The sequence below is a fragment of the Electrophorus electricus genome, chromosome 12 (genome assembly GCF_041902795.1).
Source record: "Electrophorus electricus isolate QZ-2024a chromosome 12, ASM4190279v1, whole genome shotgun sequence".
NCBI classification, from domain to species: Eukaryota; Metazoa; Chordata; class Actinopteri; order Gymnotiformes; family Gymnotidae; genus Electrophorus; species Electrophorus electricus.
The window spans coordinates 20010561-20033433 of NC_137508.1; the positions used below are offsets into that span (position 1 = coordinate 20010561).

General features: G+C 37.4%; 1 protein-coding gene across 7 annotated transcripts in view; it reads right to left on the bottom strand.

Moving 5' to 3' along the window:
- arid4b (AT-rich interaction domain 4B) overlaps positions 1 to 22873 on the bottom strand; it is a 48629-nt gene that overhangs the window by 19390 nt on the left and 6366 nt on the right. For all 7 annotated transcript variants that reach the window (XM_081724370.1, XM_035531518.2, XM_035531516.2 and 4 more), the window contains exons 3-8: positions 7290 to 7400; positions 4387 to 4452; positions 2672 to 2762; positions 2289 to 2368; positions 1847 to 1941; positions 427 to 568 (exon numbers count right to left, since the gene is read on the bottom strand). In XM_081724370.1, the coding sequence (XP_081580496.1) occupies positions 427 to 568; positions 1847 to 1941; positions 2289 to 2368; positions 2672 to 2762; positions 4387 to 4452; positions 7290 to 7400 (585 nt within the window). The remainder of the gene's footprint in view (positions 1 to 426; positions 569 to 1846; positions 1942 to 2288; positions 2369 to 2671; positions 2763 to 4386; positions 4453 to 7289; positions 7401 to 22873) is intronic.

Below are 22873 nucleotides of genomic sequence, written 5' to 3' on the forward strand. Positions count from 1 at the left end.
TGTTTTTCCTTTTCACTTTTACACTCAATTTTACAGAGAACCTTTAGATGGTGCTAGAGAGTACAGCTCCACTAACAACAACCTGGAAGTCACTCAGAACTCCCTGCAAAACTAATTAAAATATATGGGTCCTACTTTTAATGGCTCCGTGAAATAACAGCTACTGCTTGTAAACTAATAATACTGTACTCCTGTGATCTACCAGAGTAAAACCTATCAGTAACAGAATAATTACAGAATATTAAAAATTACAAGAAAGAACTTTCCTTGTCTGCGCCTAAATGTTTTTAAAGCTTCACTGACACTAGTTTTCTCAATCATGCTATAATACTAAGTATTTTTCTTTACTATTTGGACTGAAAGTAGTCTTGTCTTTGGTCATTATTTATGCTTTACAATTCTGGATTGGTTTGAAGACTGTCTTACCAGGGCAGGGTACCACATTGTCTTCTTTTTGTCTGCTGTTGCAAGGCCTTCCACATAAACCACCTTGCCATAGAGCTCCTCATTCTGTTGCTGGTCACCTTCTTCTTCCTCACTGGATGATGAAGAGGACTCTTCCTCTTGACTGCCATACAGCGGAGTTACATGTGCCAGCATTAATCAAATGAATCACAACAGAAGGCATCAAGCCAAACAATTATATAGGCTTATAGAAAAAGACTTTCAGCCCTGTTTTGGATAACAAACACTGTTTAGTAACAAAGCAATGCTATTATAAAATCAATACCTCCCTTCCCATCATTGAATGGTTAACAGAGACATCAGCACAAATAAAACCTTGCATCTCGCATTGTTTTTAAGCCATTTGCCCTGGCCTACAATCCTACCAGAAAGCAGAGCTCCCTCTCTCCCTTGTCATCATTGCCTTTTTATGGATAAGCGTAAATGCTAATTAGAGTGTACATGATGAGGGGACCACTCACTCGCCACTGTTTGATGCGGCTCTTGGCTAAGTGCTAGCACTGCAGCACACTGCGCAGGAAAAACTAGCTCCTTCACACATGTAGCCATGTATGTAGCCAGGCAACAGCCTCAAGCCTATATGTAAACATGGCCCAGTCAGCCACATGGCCCTGAGAAAGGGCTCGGCTAATGGATGATCCCACAGGAAATCTGTGGTCACTATTAGTTTAAGATTATTTTTATAGCTGTGACAGAGGTATACTATTTGTTACAAGAATCAGGACCACGAAATTTATTTATTTATTTATTAAAACTTTGGTCTTCTCTTCGTTTCCCCATAGATCTGTGGGACTGTTCAAAGAATAGGCTCATATTTCCATGGTAAACTCTGTGTTCGATATTCATTCATTCATTCTCTCTTCTCTGCAGAGCTGGGAACAGGGTGAACATATGCCTTTACTCAAGGTGTAAAGTCATTTTGTGTCTGGTATGGCTTCACAATGCTGACTCTGTCAAAGGTGCTTCACAGGTGTGCATACACACACAAAATATGCGTTTCCAGGCCAGGAGCGCAAAGCAGAGAACTGTAAATTGCAGAGCCATCACTTTTTAGTGAATGAACTTATTGTCCCACCTACGCAACCATAAAATGATTCTCACCACAAAACTTTGGGACAGGAAGTATTGCAACAGTCACCCTAAAACATGGCAAACCTTAAAAATTCTTGAAAATGCTTTGAGTTGGTTTCTCAGACAAAACCTAAACCTAGACTACAAAGAATCTCCTATACTGTTGACACTGTAATTCAGTGCAAGACTAGGCTTAATTTGTGTTAAATGAGCTCATGTTTGTTCTGAACCTTAAATCAGGATTACACTATGTAGCATTACTCATCACCCACAATATGCTAGAGATTTAAAAATACCAAAACACACTTACATTGGATTTGAGCGTCGCCCCCCACGGTTGCCTTTTTTGCCAATGACAGGTGTTCCAAAGTGTTCAGGATTAGTCAGAGGAAGCCTGTCAAGTGTCTACAACCATTATAAGGAAAGAACAGACATCATGTAGATATCAAATGAGAGTTTAGCTACCATTCATACAGAGTTGAATTTAACATCAAAAGTGCAAACTAGAACATTTACAAAGATTACCATGACAAAAGCAGACAGATTAATACAAAAAAAAATTGGTTTAGTGATTTCATACCACATTCTTAGCTGGCCTAATTAGACTTGGTGTTAACAAACCATCCCTAATTAGGCTGATTCTAAATGTTTGTAAAATAATGTCTGTAGTTTTTGCTGAATTTCAGTGAAGAATTGACTGTTCACTACACAAGGTGATCTGTGTTTAGAAGGAGGCATGCAAATTAGGTGACCTCGCTCTCAGCGAAGTGACGTGCTCCTTTAAGGCAGAGTGAAGATCGCCTCAGGGTCTTCTCATCACCATCATCAAACACTGCAGAAAACATTAAATAGAGAGTAGTTATCCTGCATCACACACGCACGCACACACACACACACACACACATATATCTCCATAAGGACAAGACCTAGATTCCTGTAAGACATCAGCTGTTGTTCAAAATGCTAAATAAACAAAGATAAACCAAATTCATATGCACACATACATAAAGAACAAGACAACTCTTACTCTATTTCTGAAATAGTGAATGTGGTTTTATTTTGACACAATATTTACCTTTCAGTATATTAAAAAAAAAGAAGAAGAAATAAGACATTTAATATCTTGCCCACTTACCAACAGTATACAGACTAGCATCTGTAAGCTTGTTGATGGTGGCTTCCTGGTAGATTCCATCTTGTTTTCTCACTTCAACCACAGCACCCACCTAAGTCAGAGAAAACAGTTTACTCTAAACTCATTTCCAGTGTTTCACTTTGTTTGTGGCATTGGATTTAACACTTGGAAATTGGATTTTGCTGGCTTGACGTGCTTAAGCATGAACTCAGCTGATAAGCCATATAAACTGATGTCTTCTTCCTTGTAAATTACACTGTCCAAGAAAAATCTTTGAGGGGTCTTTCCTTAATTATTAAATATTGGATCAATTCAGATCAATTCTTCCTGTCTATTTAAACCACAAAAAGTCACCATTCCGGGTGATTTGGAAATGACTTCTCTGAAGCAATCTGTACTGAAACTTACTGTTTCTCTGGAAACCTTATGTACTTCACTGCTATTTTGACTACCTCTATATATATTTACAAGCAACATTTTAATGTCATTTTAAATTATAACCATTTAAGACCTTTATCAATTGATGTTGTACTAAAGGTAAATGGTTAGTGCACGATTACATTTTCACATTGTATGTGCTGTTATGTACATACAGGCAATTGCTTCCTTTAAGACATATTCTAAATCTGTTAAAACTATTACGTGGTTTCACTACTGTGAATTTCACAAGTGTATTGTTTATTTACAGTATACCATAAAACATCACAGCATAAAACAGTTTTCAACAGACAGATGCATTGGTGTTATAGAGATTTTAGTCAGCTCTTCTGATCTTCTGTATGAAACTGGGCAGATGTGTTTGATGGACAGGCATTTAGCTAGCAACCTCCTGCTTTTTAATTTCCACCCTTTTTTTATTAAAAGAAAATGCATGGGATTGCCACCAATAAAAATGTAATCATCAAACTAATGTCCCACTGAACTCTGGCTGTTACAGAAATCAAAATGCAAACAAACAAACATTAAATTGGGCTTAAAGTACCCTGGCAACCCCATGGTAGTACCTACATACATTAACTTAATTACATATATACTTTAGTGACTTTTTAAAAATGTTCTGAGTCCTTTAAAACTTTTATATTTACTCACATATTTGTGTGAAAAGGGAATTCAATTTTTACTCAAATAATAGTCAGTCAGTAATTTACTGTTAATTAGAAATTCCTTTTTGTATACTGTATAATTTCATTATGTTCTTTTAGTGACAGCACCCAGACTGCCTTGCTGTTGGTCACAGTTCTTACATTTGATCTTTATGATTTAATATAGTACAAAAAAGAATAAACACCTATCAAATTGAATTTCCTGTGCACTTATGTTGTTTTTGAAAAATTCTGAATATTTTATAGCAAATATTGCCCCTTAGGGAGGTTTTTACATAAGCTATATGATAAAGAGCCACAAAGACACAGTGCACATCTTTTAAAACCCCAACAGGAAACACTGCTACTAGGACTTTCTCACAAAGTATAATAGATGTGCATACTGCATGGACCAACAACATTGCTGTTGCAAGAGTGAAGTTTTAAACATGCCAGCTTCAAAGGCTTTTGACTTGCTCATTAAGAATACAATACATAACTGGTCCCGCCTAGTTTCTTTCTCAATTAAGCCATCAGGAAAACGGATCATTCACCAACAAGGATCCTACAGATTGAGCTACCTTATATTTGCACATAAAGCAATTCAGTATCGGACAGAACAGACTTTCTTACCTTCAGAGTTCCTCTGATGTGCTCATCATGCACCTCTGCAGTGGAGGAGTCTGGTTTGAAAGTCACCTGTAAAATCATGGGGATTTAGTGAGCCAAAAGTAAATACGCAGCTACCTGAAGTGACAGGCAACTAGTGATCTGTTATACCACTGATCTGGTCAATAACACTGAATCTGGGTTCCTGCCAGACTAGTGCTGTTAGCAGTGAAGCAATTACCAATACTTTGTAGATGATACTGGAAACTCTGCCAAATTCTCTTTTCATCCACGATCTCAAGTTCCATCTGAATACCAACTGTTTAAAATAATTCCTAAATCTTGTCAGTTTTTTTTTTCCCATAAACACTATTTCACCTGAACTTGGTGTCTTTTTTGTGTTTACATGTGTTCAAACTCCATATGTAAGGTGTTACAGAGCAGTGCAGACTCTCAAAACAAAAAGCACCATTTCCTCCATGTACTGGTTTACCAGACTTCACATTACCACCCAAAAAGTGGTGCAAATATAAATAAAAGACTTGTATTTGACCAAGTTTTAACATGTTATAACAAGGGGATTTTAGCTGAAACACCTGTATGCCTAGACCTGACCAAGTGTCTCTTTCCAGTTTCCCTTCTCCTGGCTGCATGAGAACAGTCCTTACACTCCAACCGAAGGAACCACCATCTAGTCTGATGGAATATCAAATAAACTCGTGTGTTCTCAAAGCTGGGCTTCCTCTTGCAATTGAACAATAACAGTGCCTAAATGCCTGCTTCATCTCACACTGTTGAGTAAAGCCTTGACTTGGTCATTACCAAAACCTTTGCATAGCCTCACCAAATACACATAGGAGTTTTTTCAATCTGAATATTGTTGTAGCTGAGTAATTATGTCTCAAGCTCAAGCTGAGTTCAAAGCACAGTTTAAGTCTGTCCAAGTCTAGTCCGAGTCCAAGTCTAGCTGAAATCCGAAGCTACATTCTAAAACAAAGATCTGATTCACATGCATGTTCAGTGTACAGAAAATGAGGCAACATTGGCACTAATAAATTTACACATGCCAGATGGTGCTAAATGAGGGCATGTTACAAAATACCAAATTTAAAATGGTTAAGGTATTAATAAAAATATAAATATCACTGGCATATTTCTAAATGAATACAATAAGTTAATAAAGAGACACATAAACATTTATTATAAACAAGCAAACAAAACCAATAGTAAGTCTTAGTTCGCCAAGCAATGATCTGAGTCATTAGGACTGAAGTCGAAGTCAAGTTAAAATTCATACAGATCAGGACAAGCCTGTCGGTGTTGCCTTAAAACAAAGCAAAATGACAAAGCAAAGTACACACATGAATTCCGTGCTACAGCATTACATCCTTATCACACAGGGAACAGATACAAAAAAAATCCTAATCTATAGATAAACCTGCAATAACAAGTCTATTGAATGGTTTTCAGGAAAAATCACTTGACGAGAATGAAAAACATACGGACAGTCATGGCCAAAGTTGAGACTGACACAAACTTTGGTTTTCACAAGGTTTACTGCCTCAGTTTTTTGCCAGATGTTTATATGGTATAGTGAAGTACAATTAGAAGCATTTCATAAGTGTTTTTTTTTTTTAAATACACTTTTTATTGAAATTCAGTTTAAGCAAAGACTTAATATTTAAGAAGTCTTAAAAAAGAAGGGTCAACACTGTAAAGACAATTCGCCTTGGCATGCGAATCAGCTTCTGGGCAAAATCTTCACTGATGGCAACCCATTCTTGCCTGATCAGTGCTTGCTCAAAATTTTAATAACACTGACATTAATAAAGAATGGTATTAAAAACATCCTCCAACTTCTCCCAATGATCCAGGAGCAATTTGGTGATGGACAATGCTTTTTCAAGCATGACAAAACACCATGCCACAAGGCAAAAGTGATAAACAAGTGGCACGGTGAACAAAACATTAAAATTTTGGGTCCATGGCCAGGAAACTCCCCAGGTCTTAATCCTATTGAGAACCTGTGGTCAATCCTCAAAAAGAGTGTGGACAAAACAAAAACACAGAAACTGTGATCAGATGCAAGCACTGATCAGGCAAGAATGGGTTGCCATCAGTCAAGATTTTGCCCAGAAGCTGATATATGAAATGCTTATAATTGTACTTCAATATACCATATAAACATCTGACAAAAGGATCTATAAAAACTGAGGCAGTAAACAGTCTCAAAACGTTTGGCCATGACTGTACACAAACACAGTATGCAAAATTATTATTAAGTGCAAAGATGTTCTGAAGACTCAGGATGTGAGGCAACACAAACAGAGCAGAACTGAAGGAGCAAAATAGTCAGGTTATCGTGAGGATAGGCACAGCTTCCCTTCTATGCAAGGCCTTGTTCTGTGACTTAAGATGTCTCCGATGGGGGAAAACCGGGGGGCGAGGGGTAGAATGAGAGTAAGACATGGAGAGACAAAGAGTAGACAAAGAGACACAATGAAATTCAAAGATGCAGGGGCTATGGCAGACGATGTATATCAGCAGCACAGAGATCAGAATTTGATTACATTGTGGAGAAGAGACTCTGGTCTATGAACAATTTGTTTAATCCCATTTCATTTCTATGTAACATGAATTATAAAGCATCTGAAGAGGGGGGGGGGGGAAACACAACAAAAAAAAACACAGGAGCCACAGGAGACAAGGAGTCAGAACAAGCCAGTATGGCATCAGAAAACCATATTCAACATCCCAACAACAGTAACAACTACTGTACTCTGTTTACTGTGATTGACTTTGCTTCAGGAGAATACCATGTGTATAACAATCCCTATTCTATAAAACAGACTAAAGAGGCTTCATTTCAAGACAGTCTGTCTGACTCTGTTTTTTGTAATTTCTTTTAAAATAAGGCAATGGCTCACCTTGGCCTTGACCAGTCTCTTGGCAGTCTTGATCTTGGCTTCACAGAAAGCTCCACGGTACTTGGCGCTCACATCAGTGCCAACAGTCAGGTATGGGGGCTCCTCTAGAGTCTTTATAAAGAGATGGTGAAGAGAGAGGGTTGAAAAAATAGAGAGAGACACATGCACTGTAGTCCAAACTAAGCCTTCAAGTTTACTTTAAGATAAAAATAATCCCAAGAGAGGAAACATGTGTTAAATGGTTTCAAAAGCAGAAGTTTCAAATTCTGTTTATTATAAATATAATTAATATCATTACAGGAGCACATATATTAATGTTGCCAATTGGCTAGAGAATTCCTAAATATGTGGTAGGAAGAAGGAATGACCAGATAAGTGTCCTCCTGCCCATCATATTACAAAGAACATTATATAGCTCCACTTGTTCCTCAAACTACAGCAGGCTGCTGTGTTATAACGTATCAATATAAATCATAGAGGTGCCAGTCTGTTTTGGAAGACATCTCCACATTCAACCTCTACTACAAAAACTAGACTGCTATGATGAGAGAGAGTAATGAGCTAACATGTTGGCAGACTCTGCTTTGGAGAGTAGACTGTATGCCTATCAACAGGTTTCAGATTCAAGTAGCAGTCTTTAGGAGGCAGCCACAAATTCATTCATGCTTGGCTGACAGCACCCAGATTTTAGCCTAGGCGTGCATGTTGTACTCTACCTTTTATTTATGATATCACCAAGAGCTAGCATAACTTACTTAGGAGGACTCCATCCATGAAGCTGACACAGAGAAACCTGATATTATCAATATCAATTGCTCTGTGCTTTGTCCTAGCACCGAACAGCCAGTCCCGTCTCAGTTCAGATAACCAATTATCTCACGTCAACTAGGATTTTTGACAGACGGGGAGAGAACAGTTCATGTGGCCCCACTGGCAGTCCACAGGGAACCAATCCCCCACAACAAAGTCAGGAAATGCAACCTTAGCTGATGTCATTGACACATACAAAAAGAGCCACTCACTGCTTTATCCCCAGGACAAAAAAAAACAAAAAAACAACAAGGCAGATCTCTTTGATTTCAGAAACTTTAACTAGCATCACTTTCCAGTGTGCTGTTGGAGGGTGTAAGTGTGATTAGAGACAATGAAAACAGAATGGCAGTCAGTTCAATAGCAAAGACATTCCACACAAAAAGAGCAATAAAGGACATGTCTCAAAGATATACTCAAATGGAGCCACCAGGAGCTTCAGAAGCAAACTACTGCCTCACATTTCCACATAAAACACATACCAAACACAGTAAGAAAAAGTAAGTGAAGTCAAACACAGTAAGAAAATCTTATTTCTTTATTGTAATTTTAGTATGCAGGTGCTTTGACTCCAACTAGTAGACTGACTGAAAATGAGTGCTTAAATGAAACTCACCATCAAATTAGCATCAAACACAATATAACAAACACTGAGTGGCCCTGCAGTGCAGTCAGCTTTTCAACCATTAACTGTCATGCAGCTTTTACTATTGATAATGTGGATACCAATAAGTGATTATTTATGCCAAGCAGACTTGTAAATATAATTCATGGGAAAAACTGAATACTTTGAAAGAAATAATCATTTGTTTAAAATCTGTGACTTATTCTTCATATAACAATGTGAACAATTAACTTCCTATATCCTTGCAAGGCTTTTCCTGTGCAATTGGGAGCCTTTAACATGGACCACAAAAGGGTAGTGTCTCTTGGGTACAAATGTATTAGAATGTACATACATAAATATCCCAAGTTTGGGAATAAAAAAATTAAAAAGAAAAGAAAATGCAAAAAAACCATGCTGCTGATATACATCACTAAAATCAAATAATTCAACAACGTTACCTATTGCTTTACCAACATACTATTTGAAAGCATAAACACAATACTGCTTTTAAATACATTTAAGCATTTATAAACCTTTCACAATTTGTTCAGCCTAAAACTGAATCTGAGACACTCCAACAAGCACCTTTAAAATAACTTTTAAACTTACCTGTACAGAAGTTAGCAACAGTACAGAGTCAGATCAAAATAAAACTTTAGGCAAATGTTTGATATTATACTCTTGTGAAGCTTTCCAGTTGTGACCCCGATAGGCCTGCACAAGGCACTGCAGTGGACTATCAGCTTTTAAACCTTTTAAAAATCATGCAGTTTTAGTGTTTGCAAGGTGGACAAAAAGCTAAATAAATAATTTTTGGAATTAAAAGTCCATGCTACGGTCATGTTATGAAAACCTTATTAAAAATGTCTTATTCTTAAACAGCAGATACACATTAAATGCTTTTGGCGAATTTGTCAATAGGGGGCGCTATAAACCCCATACAGTTTTCTCAGCATCCCAACATCAGATCAAGCTGGATCTTTGCATCCTTTAAAACATGAATATATTATATATATATATATATATATATATATATATATATATATATGGATAATTAAAGATTAATTGATATGTCAAAAATTGTGACCACCATTGGCCAATCAGCATTCAGAAGGCATTTGACAGCCTTAACACTGACCAATCATCATGAAGCTTAAATGCTGTAGATGTGTAAGGATTTTCTGTGATTCTATACTGTCAAAATGTTTGGCCAATAGTGGGAACTATTCCACAAAATCAACTATATCTCCTACATATTTTCATACAACTGGATTCAAATGATTCCTTGTAGTTGTCCAAACAAATTTGCAATTGACTTTAAAAAACGTTTATTTTTGTCACATTCATTAATTGTATAAAAATGTTCTCTTTTCAAACTAGTTCTAGGATTTTCATTCAATCACATCAAATCAGGTCTTGTAATAATCTTTAGTGTCTGAAACCTAAAAAAAATTAAAATGTTGACTTCATTGACTGATATGTCTCAGAAAAGTGACACTGGTACCAATTTGATCAATATGTTGCAGCCACATACACTGATACACTATCATAGTAATGACCAAAATGGAAACATATTCACACTACCATTATGAGGAAAACTGCAATGTTTGAGGCAAATCCATTGCCGGGAGGCTCTACAGTGCAGAATTGCCCATTTTGCTTATAATCATAAGCCTTGTGTTTTCATACCTAAATGGGAAGAAGTCAGGAAAAGTAGTATTTGCACATTATAGTTCCTTAATTTACACACCCTCATACCTGGACATACCTAACCTATTCACACTTTCTGCTGAGGTACACCTACCCATGATGTCATGATGGTACTGAGCCTCAACTTGTCTCAGCTGCCATGGCGGATCCCACCACACCCTGAGGCCCCCTGCTGTAGCCCACCACACCTCCACCCCAGCCAACTACTCCCCATTGCCCTAGATGGACGTTCTCTGTGGGATGGGTTTCAGAGACATGCACACCATTGGGACCAGACTAGACATTGATTGCTTATTTTTTCATTTATTATTATTTATTTATTTTTCTCTTTAACTACTTTTTTCTACTCCTTTTCTGCAAAGTTTATTACTATTGGAGGGTCTGTTGTTGGCCAGAGGCGGAGGTCCCCCACTTTGAGTCTTGGTTCCTCTCAAGTTTTCTTCCTCATGCTCTAGGGAGTTTCTTGCCACTGTCACCCTTGGCTTACTCACTGGGTGCTTGGACTTGGACATTTGTGTTGATGTGACACTCTTCTTGACTTCTGCCCATTTAGTCAAGTCAGAGTTATTTATATAGCACTTTTTACAACAGCTGTTACAAAGCATCTTTACAAATGTACAGAGAAACAGTACATGTAAAGACAGAATAATGTTGACTGCTGAGTTGGAGTCAGATCTGCCATTAGGAGGCTATACAGTGTATAATTAACTACTTTGCATACAAATCACAGGGCTTGTGTTTTGTTACTTAAATGGACAGAAGTCAGCAACACTGAGTCAGATCAATAAAACTTTAGGCAAATGATTGCCATAACACTGGTGAATACTGGTGATGCTTTTCAGTTTTGACCCTGATTGGCCTGCAGAGCACAATCAGCCTTTAAACCTTTAAAAATCATGCAGATTTAGTGTTTGCAACATGGACACAAATTGGTAAATCAGCCAAACTATCTCTTAGGTTTGGGAATTAAAAGACCATGCTACTGTTATGTCACTAAAAACAAAGAATTATCCTTATATACTTAAATAAAAAACATAAGTCTCTCTTCGTTGGGCAAAATGTTAACATTCAGACAGAAGGTCTGACAACCATCATGTTTCCCAGCTCTATCCCATAGTACCGTGGTATTCTGTTCCTTACAGGTCACATGAATACAGATATAAATACAGATATACCACATATTCAGGACTAGCTAATATGCAGACCAGTATATGTCAATGTGCATTCATTAATGTTAACATTCTTTTAGTGCTGTTTGGCATACACCCAAGGGCATTATCTACTTCCCTTAATCATCATAATGTTTCTTTTAATCAATATGGAGACAACTGCTCAAGCCTGTGGTGTGAACATGGTGAGGGAACCTTAGGGGTAACCTAAGGGAGTACATCAATTTTCTATCAGCTCCTAATCCAAAACCTGTATTGTTTTGCCTTACAACTATTGGAAACATTGCAATTCATTGGTTCACATAACAACAATGGCTGTCTTTACATTTGTTAATTCCAAATCAAACATCTCAACATGTTAATCTTTGTTTAATAAGCAACTCTTTATTTTTGTGTGTTACATTATCAATTGCTACCATGCTGTAGGTACCAATCTTCTATGCTTAATGCAGCACTCCAGTATGCCATCGATCAGTACAAGCCCTCTCAGTCTGTTTGAGGACAGAATGCCTGCCAAAGTGCACAGCACCCAGCCAGCTCTGCTTCACCCAGCCAGCTCCTCCTTTCTGTAGCTCTCTGCCTGACAAGTCTTCACCAGGCATGGTGCAGATGTTCATTAACATCACACAAACCGCCCTGACAACCTGCTCTTAGATGACTGCCATCGCTGCCACACACGCTCTTGCTCTTTTGCTTAGCATTGCAACCATGGTCTCCGCAGTCTTACGTTACTGCTCATCCTAGTCCTCTGTGACAAACCTTTTAGTATTTAATTACCATTTTTGCCTGATAAAAATATTTTCCTCATTGCATCCTTTGTATTCTTTTTGTACTTTAAATGGTTTAATCATTTAACTTGCAACATTGTGTACTTCAGGAAACAACTTCATATCTTCTGTCACATAAAAACACGGATTACTTTTACCTAATAAAAATGCACTGAAATTCCCACTAGGAATGGCTAAAAACGACATTCCAATTGAAATAGAATATAATATAATAGAAATAGAATAAAAATGAAAGAATAAAAATGCAACAAATTTCCTTTTTAAATATGAAATACAAATATGAAAAAACATAACACATTAAAAACAAACAGTGGTTAAAAATGCCCAGTTTCTTTTGCTCGCTTGCAAGAGTCATCACTGACAGATCTAAACAGTATCAAGCACCAAACATTACCAAATCTGCTTCTCTAGCTTGATTGGCACCCCACATGGGCATTGTGCACCGCATTATATATTCAAGGACAGCCCGATTCCCTCTGTGTATGTGTGAACATAGCAAAGCACTTCCCACACCATCAAGCACATGGAAACAGCAGCAATCTTACTACAAGAGACTACTTCTGAACTCATGAATGCATTTTGTATTTAAGTTTGCATGCTATAGTGACCTAACTGGGGTTAGTGCATCCTGAATTTCTGTTTCAGTTCCTCCTAGAAATATAATTTTTGTGCATCGCTATTAGCTACATACAGAAAAATAAATTTTCCTACTTGTGTTGCTCTCTTTCTCTAATCTTACAGGAAATACTTCTCTATGTAACTAATGTGATCATGTTTATTTATTTTTTTGTTAATGCTAACCACTCAAATTTTTTCCCCAGATTTTTATCTATTTTAGTTGGACCAGCTATTATAAAGCAGGCTGCATGTTACAAAAACAAATCTTAAACCTAATACTATTACCCAATTAAATAACACAAAATAATTTGCAATGTTTTTGTCAGTTTTAGGAAATGAATTATGTTACCTGTGACTTTCTAGCACAAAAAACAGCAATGTATTCAAAGTGCTGATAGGCACTGAATGATTTTGATGGGTTTGAGATGATTCATGCCTGTTCACAATCACTATCCAAATGTTATAGTACTTGTTCTAACAGTCTAGAAGAACCCTATTACCTTAATGCAGACATTTAGATTGCCTTTCGATTCCTGAACAAAGCCCAGGAATTATTATTTTGTCCTATCTCTATTAAAACCAAAACTATTAAAAAGAGGCAGCCTGGGAAAAGCCACATGAAAGGCAAATTACCCATAAATTATTATCAAAGAGGTATTGTAGACCAGGAATCACTGTGCTTTCATGGTGTAATTTCAACTGAGTTGCATCTCAACAGTTAATGGAGGCCAACAGTTTATAGATCGTTCAGACTCTCCTAACGTGCATAATAACGAGTTCTACAAACTTGAGTTGCTCACATTTATCATTTCATAAGAAGAAAAGTGGTTGAAGTAAACTAATGGAAATTCATAAATGAGGTCACTTCCCACTGCACTCCTGCTGGGTGGGGGAAGGGTCAAGCTGTCTCTGTAACAGTACTCCTGTTCTATGGAATGTAAGCCCCCCCCTCAAGCCGCAAGACCCATTCACCAGACAAGCCAGAAAATGAAGCTGGAAAATGAGAGGGCCTCAAATGTCCTTCTCTCTTCACAGTGACCCATTAAAAACCTGTCAGCATTCACTGAAAAATACTTATAAAAATCAGACACTTTCAAGGAACAGCTTTATTCATTGTTAACACTCACACTGCCATGTTGGGTTATTGGATATTGAAGAGTTGGAAGTGTTTCAACCCAAACAAACCCCTCATCGGTTTGCAGTGCTGCCTTGCCTGGGAATTGACATTGCTGTGTTTACAAGATCATCAAATGGCAATACAGGGAGAATGTGTCTCCACATTCTGTTTTTACCTTCCCTTACAAGACAAGTGGCAAACAAACCCAATTAAACATTTTTTAATGTTAATTTGATCAAAATTCTAAACAGAAAGGTGCTCACCTGAACTGCAAAACCTCTCATTCAAGGAAAGAAATATCACTTGATTAATAGAAAACATTTCTGAGATAACTGAGGAAAATGGAATATTGGGGATGCTCTCTTACTATGCTGATATGATTGAGCAATTAAAGGGCATATCTTAGAGGGTCCTGCAGAGACATTTATTTCATAGCCATTGCGATAAATGTTTGTATTCCAACTCAGCTGCATCTCTTCTGGCTGTTAAAAGCTGTACGGACCACAACAGTTCACCAGAAGTTAAATCGTTATCACCTTCACAGCTGACAATCACATGCACAACAGGTTTTACAAATACAAGTGTTTTGTCTCATTGTCTCATTTTTCAGCCCAGCCATGAAAACAGTGTAAATTACTTATATTTATAATTACTTATTATTTATACCACATTTGAGGCCCTCTCATTTTCCAGCTTCATTTTCTGGCTTATCTGGTGAATGGGTCTTGCGGCTTGAGAAGGGGGGGTGGCTTACATTAAAAGAGTGAGAATATTTTTATAGTCAAATAGTGCTTGGAAGAAATGTACCAAATACCTGACAAATGTATGCAGAGCAGTGATGCATCAGAAGGATGGAAGCTAGGTTAAAACAAATTATATTAAGTAAAATAATGTTTAATAATTAAAACGTGACTCTAGGATTTCTACCTACATGATTTCAATTATGGGCAGTGGTATCTCAGTGGTTAAGGTGCTTGACTTGTAATTGGATGGTTGATAGTTAAAGCACCACCACTGCCAAGCTGCCAGTGCTGGGCCCCTGAGCAAAGCGCTTAACCCTCAATTGCTCAAGTTGCACTCAGTCATAATTGTAAGTCGCTTTCGAAAAAGGTGTCAGGTAAATGTAAAATTATACATTTAAACTCCAAAGGAATGTAAAGTATAGTATAAAAAGAAAAGCTTTAAGAACATAGAATTAGAGGAATATTAAAATCCAACATCTAAGATTGAAAAAAGTAAGGGAAATTATGGAGAGAGAGGGGGCAAAAAAAATCTGAGAACCATCAAAGCATGATTCTCATATACTAATTAGCATGGTTAACTGATGTACATCTGGCCAAAGACTCCCAACCTATTAACCACATAAGCAAAACTACACACAATGGCACAAGCAGGGAGATTGCCTGAATCAGAGCATTATTGTACATCATTATTAATTATGCATTATTATATCATTATTATGTCTGTAGCAGGTCTAATTGTATCCCCCAAGGCATGGCTAACCAGGGCAAGACCTTGGATGTTTACTGCAACAGAACAGAGGTTCCCAATACAGTCCAACAATTTCGATTCTGATGCCCATTTTTAAGGTATATAGACCTATGCTACAACAATTATCTTTGGCTAACCTAAACATTGCTTTTTCCCCCCAAACTGCGCTCAAGCATTACCATTAGAACAGCAATGGCTAGAAGCTGAATGAACTGTTAACTAACAGCTCATTAGCTATTTCTGCTACAGAGTGACTAAATAATAAACACAAACACATAAGTGTACTGCACATATAAGGCAAAGGAGACACAGGGACACCACACATGAATAAGGTACAACCCTGAACAACCCTACCCCAATATGCAAATAAGTGACAATAGGAGCAAAAAGGTCACCCCCATGGCTGCACAGTAAGAGACTGACTGTGTCTTTCAAAACATGACGTTTTCAAGTAAGTAATTTCATTAAATGTAGCCAGCAGAGTTTTCTAAACTTGCCACACAGCTGTAATTTCTGATTGGGCACAAAACAAGTACTGGCCATACAAATCTATAGCACTGACCGTAAATGAGCTTGGTATTCTTTATATTTATACCACTTGACAGGTGCCTTTATCTAGAGTACCTTACATAGTTATCAGTATATGAGATCTTGGTGTTGCTAGCACCTTGCTCTACCTGCTCTACTAGGTGAGCCATTGCAGCATAATCCACACTGTAATTTGTATTAGGTCATTTGTAATATATTATAGTTCTTTAGTTTTTTTGCACATTTAAACTATCTGTGGTACAAACCATAAAAACAGTTAGAGTTAAATGGGTACCCAACATGTGAACAACCTCTTCTAGAGGTCCAGAATATCACTGTTCAGCCCTATAGTCCTGCAGCACCGAAAGTAGTCTCAACAAAATGCATGGTAATTCTGCAAATGACAATGGCTATAAACACATGGACCTCCAGATTAAAAAAAAGTTTAGCATAAAATTAGTTTAAACTACCTTAAAACAGTCTGAGTAACACTAAATCTTGAAGAAGAAGAAGAAGAAGAAGAAGAAGCAGAAGAAGAAGAAGAAGAAGAACAACAACAACAACAACAACAACAACAAATTACTGGTATGTAACAAATTGCATACAAAGTTTGATTACCACCAAACGAACACTACCTTGCTCTGGTTGCATAGGCCCGCATAGGCTTACAGAAAGGCCCTTTAGACCATCATAGGAATTTGGGGTGATTTTACCCATCACATTATTTTCGTGCCTTTGACTTTAATTATTCCCTTTATACAAGCAGTCGACTATATGGTTAGTTAAAAACTTAGAAGAGAAAAGACTGAATTAAATTTCTGGCCACATGACACATGACCAACTAATTAACTACAAATATTTTTCAAAACGCCACTTGGGACGATTAGAAGCGATTTTAACTTTGGCAAAGAATGCTGGGATACAACTGAAATTTAAACTATAGCATGTGTGACCTATTCTCTGAGTGAAAAATACTTGTCCAGAAGAATGCGCTAGTTTGGCTCTGAACGAAAATAATTTGTTTCTAACCCAAATGATCACAGAAAACTTCTTTAGACATTACATAAAATAAAATCACATGGTAAATGCTCATTGGCATGAATAGTTGACAATCCAAATGAGTTACTACTATAGCAGTATGCATTATATCAGTAACTTCTGGGGAATTTAAAAAAATGGTTTTGATTCTTGTATGGTTCCCCAGAAGTTAAATGTTTTAAAATTTAACACAGCATTGTTTGTTCCCCAGAATTAAAATTCGCCGTTTTTGGCAATTTCCTTTAACCACATACATCCCCCATTCTGTGGAGTATAATGGGCTTGATGCATTACGACAAGCCTCTTCTACAGCACACTACTTTTCTGCATATTTAAAAATAAAATAAAAATATCTAGATTATTCTAGGTATTGCAGATTATAGCATTTTACAGTATAATCTCAATTACACTAAAGGTTACATGGTACACCATTTAGAATTATATGGTATGCAATTTCTGACTTGCTTTTGTCACATATGTCAAATACTTCTTTTTGCATTATTTATTATTTCCAAAGTAAATTTACTTGCAGAAGGCAACAAAATGTGCCCGGTCTGCAATTTTTTGCAATGTTTATTGTAGGAGAAAAAGTAGTGATTTAGGCTATGTTGGACATAAATTAAAATAAATCAAGACTAAAGGCACGGGAGCAAAACAATTGGTTTTTATTCATCAAAGTTCTGTAAAATAGCCATCATGAATGACATTTTAACTACTTCAGGTGTGAGTCAGTGTACAGTGCATATGATGTGGCAAGGAGTGGTGATTTAATGGAACTGATTAACCAAATTCATCTGCATGAAAACAAGTGCTGGCACACTGCTACCTCATATTAAACACACCCCAATTAATGCACGTCTGTAGCACTTGTGGATCTGTAGCAATAAGCAATTCATGCTTGCTCAAATTGGAAGACAAAAAGGAAGGCATTACATCCAGAGGCAAATACTTAAATTTCAGGAAATCAGAGTTAGAGGTTATTGTCTGTTTGTACACAATCTATAGAGTACATTTATAAAAGGTTAATTTAAAAAGGTCCCTGGCTGCAAAATCAGTCTGACATTTACAAATTACACGTAATTTGTAAACATGTACACACTTACCCTATTACAACTGTACCAAGCAACAACTTCCAAAGCACTTCCTGTAAATGTGTTATTTTCTAGCAATTGCTTCAAGTAACTTCACAGCCAAGTTAGCCAGCCTGAATAGTGAATGTAAAAGGACGAAGCCAACTGGTTCACAAGACGACCCTAAATAGCTACAATTATTGTGGTCAAATATGATTAATCATCAATATGAAAGGAGGCAAATTTTATTCCATTTCTGTTTGAACTTTTAATTGCTTTCTTTGCAAGTATATTTTTATAATATTGAGAAATGAATAAATAAATAAATTATTATTTATTTAAAAATATATTATTAATTACAAGAAAAATGCAAATGAGTTTGATCATTCAAATACATCCAAGATTTAACCGAGTAAAGTTTGTTCATGCGCTTATTTTGCAATCAGATTTCGCTATATGCAGCTTTGAAGAATAAGAGCCATCAGTAATGAACTCATCTCACAAACTATGCATATAAATTTGAGTACAGCTGTCAATAAAATGTCATTGCCTTGAATTTTTGCTGAAACTGTCAGAGTATCAAAATTGAATTGCATAAATGAAAATAGTGTGTTAAGTAGTGTTTTGGTAAATGATCAATCAATCAAGGACTAATTGTTGCAGGTTTTGAATGTATAAGTGATGTATTTCACAAAACAAACATAGACCACATGCCCTCAATCAAAAACATTTTCAGGCTTGCTCAAGAGCATTTTAAACATCATACCTTCCACCCATTATTAGAGGTCCCCAATTGCATCACATCATATTGTAGCAGCAAGAGTATGTGGGTTTTCAGTCTGAACCCAGAACCTCCTTGACAAAAGTAATTAAGAGCTCGAGAATGCATGTGTTGTCATCTGGGTGGGGGGCATTTGAATTTTGGCCAATGTACACAGAAAAATTGCCAGTTTCTGTTTAACAAACATCTGCCTTTCATCACCAGATTATGTCATATGTGTCCTCATGGTGCCAAGTGGAGAGCTCTTTGAGAACAAATGACTATTTGGAGCATATGCAAGTTTAGGGTTTTGCCACCATGTTATAGTCATTCTTTTCCTTATTTTCACTGCACAGTACCAGCTAATCATGTCTTACGTGACACGTGTAATACTAGTCACATGACACCATTGCAAGTATTATGCTTGTACTACAGCCAATATTCTTGGAAAATGTAACACTATTGCCCAGTGCATAATACTTTGCTTTAAAAAGAAAACACAACATAACAGTAGCCAAAAATCACACGTGTTTGGACCTAGTCTAATTCTGTGATGACCCCTTCAAAAACCTACTTTACCATACAATAGTAAACCACTACACATCACTTGCATATAATGAATTACATAAAGAACTGTCATCTTAATGTTCATAAATAGGGTCATAAGTCACCACTACATGACCCACCAGAGGGGTCAGACCTTTTCCGTTAGCCAATACCAAAAAGCCTTGGATCTGTCTCTATCAGCTTGATAAATATCAAGTAGCTGTTCCTCACAGGACTGCTGAACATTACTGGAGTCATCACTGTTATACTGATACGTGATCCATGACCCTGGTGTCACTACCTTGTATGATCATGCCCCCCCCCCTCCCCCTTGTTCAACCTAAGCCTGTGCCCACCATTTTGTGGTTCCCATGTTGATAGCTGTACCTGGCTCAAACGCAACAAGAGTGAATTGTAATACGTTGCTTGCCTTTGCTGCAATTCTTTGACTTATGCTTTGCTGAAACCTAGACAACAGGCATTAAACACTTGGATATCAGTTCTAAGGATTTTCCCCATCAATACTTCAGTAGATGAGAAACCTAGACCAGTCACTAGCGTATTTCTGAGGGCAATAAAATCCAGGTGGGGTCCATTTTTGTTTGTTCTGCCTTCATTATTGACTTCACTGTCCGAATCATTCTTTCTGCCATTTCATTCAACTATGGAAAACACAGGCTTGAAAAGGTCCAAGTGATGCCACAATCTTTTGCAAACTGTCACATTTCAGCACTACTGAATGGCACTTACTGCTTGTCTTAGCATACCATGCCTGGCGAATACATCTTTCAGCTTTGCAATCGCTATGCATGCTTTTTTGTCAGGAAGCCGTCGCACCTCCGGCTACTTAGATTTAAGCAGTCTGCAGTAAGACAACCTACCTTGAATCTCAAATATATGAACACCTAGCTTACACCACCATTCAGGAATCTGACTTTAGTGGCTCTCTGCATAAATAAATAATCATCATTTATTTTTCTGGAGTGTACTTGACGATCATAGTAGCCTTGCTGGTGCCTTTCTAACAGGCTTAGCAAAAATGGCTTCTAATTGCTCATGACTGGACCTCTGCTGGAACACACATTTGTGGTACATTTGTGCAGCAAATCACAACTACAAGCAGTTGCATATTGTTGCACTTAGTCTCAGTCAATGTTCAAGACACGTATACAACCATCCATCTTGAATCAAACATGCACTGAGGTCATCCTTGGATGTGTCTGCCTGTAGTCCTCCTGACTTGGTGTCAAAGAGCACTACAGCCACTGACAGTTTTTTTTTTTTAAAACAAGCTCACGCAACACTGCATCATGTTCATGAGCCCAGTTCCACTCCATGTCTTTTCTCAACAACTGTTGCAGACATGCTGTGCCTGCTGCTGCATTCCTTTCTGATCAATCACGGCTGGCATGTTTTTGATTGCTTTCAACTTTGGCTCCGTAAGGCTTCACACCTTCAAGTGTCGTCAAGACATAAGCCATATACTTCACAATATTTTCCATGTATTACACCTTGTTTGCACTGAATTTCAAATTCATAGCCCTCACTCTCTGCATGTTCCTTCTCATCAGAAGCAGCAATGATTATATAAATCAGCTATGACATACGAATTACTTCTGTATGTCTCAAAGTCTCACTATTCTTTTGCTGGCTTACTTTAAGCCAAATGGAAGACATTTGAATCTGCAGCACCCCCATGAGGTGTCAAATGCAAAGAAGTGATGAATGTGTGTCCATCTTAATCTGAAAGTAACTTTTTTTTTCCATCTAGTATGGAGAATGTCCTCATACCAGCGAGCTTACCCTGAACAACGTCAGCTGCTGATATATGTTCATGCTTTATTGTTCTGTTCAACTCACATGGATCAAGACATTGAGAGCCATTCTCCATTTCAGTCATCATTAAACTGCATGCGGCTCTATAACTGGAGCAAGAGCATGCCTGCTAATGCTTCGTTAGTGTTTCCTTCAATCTATGACGGCAAATGGTATTTTTTTGCAATCATGAATAACCAGAGGCATGTCAGGGTTAATATAAATGTGGCATTCATCAGGATACTAACTTAGTCCTTGGAACACATCAAGATACTGATTCCCTAGTTTCTTTTGTTTCCACTGAATTTTATCTTTACGTCTGACGAGGTTTAGCTCCTGATATGCTGCTTTACCTAGTATTGGAGATGTCTTCTGCCTAGTGATTAACAGTAGCTTCTGCACGTTCAGTAGTGCATTTTAAGTAGGCAAAGCCTGCTGGAGACTTTTTTTTTCCGTCCCCCATAAGCCACCAGTGTTGTAAGTGGGTACCTTGTACACTACCTGGAAGATTTCAAAAGTGTTTTAAACGCAAGACATTCGAGTCAGCAATGCTGTCAAACTTCGTGGCATGCCATGCTTCATCCTATAATGCAATAAGTGCATTTACATTCAACACTGCCCACAGACAATGAACCTGTAACCTTAACAGACTGTACAGCTTTTGCAGTGCACTACTTTTGTGAAGTGATTATTTTTGCCACATGCACTGCACTTCACACCATAGCCTCGGAGCATGCCCAGCCTATGTTTTCCCTCATCTATGTCACAAACATATGCTATGGTTTTCCTTTTTTTGATGGGCAGGATCTTTGATCTGTTTTACTTCCCTAGCTTTGCAGTTTCTACTCTTGCATGCACTTCATCTTGTTTCTTTGGGGGCAGCCATTACACTAATCTGCTCTCTGGCAATCTGTGCTGCTCTACAACTGTCTAGCTTTGTTCCCAACGTTAGCTTGGGTTCTCCAAGTAGCTTTCTTTGGTATGCTTATCCATTAGACTGAAGGCAATTTTGTCCCGATTTATCTCACTCTCAGCAGCCCTCAACTCACATTCTTTACACTTTTGTTGCAGTTCAAATTTAATCAATGTTCATATGCTCTTGCATCAAATAGGACCAGAATGGATGTCTCTCAAACACCAAATTTTTGTGGACTACAAAAAGATCTAAATGTTTCATGGGCTCTCCAGTTTGTTACAATATACTTTGAGGGCACAAAATATGTACATAACAGAGTGCACAAAGATGCTGAGTGTAGAGCTCTTGGAGAATTAACAACTTTATTCTGGACATTCACAAGTTCAGGGATTTGCTGATATGTTTACATCATACTTATTACACAGAAACACCTAATCATGCTTTACGTGATACATGTAACACTAGTCACACAGCCACTGCTAGTATATACTTGTATTACTTGCATATACTACAGATTAAGTAGCACATGTTCAGATTTAACTGCAATAAAAGACAGCAACTACATCTTAGCTGAGCATTTGCCTCCGTAAAATATTTAGCA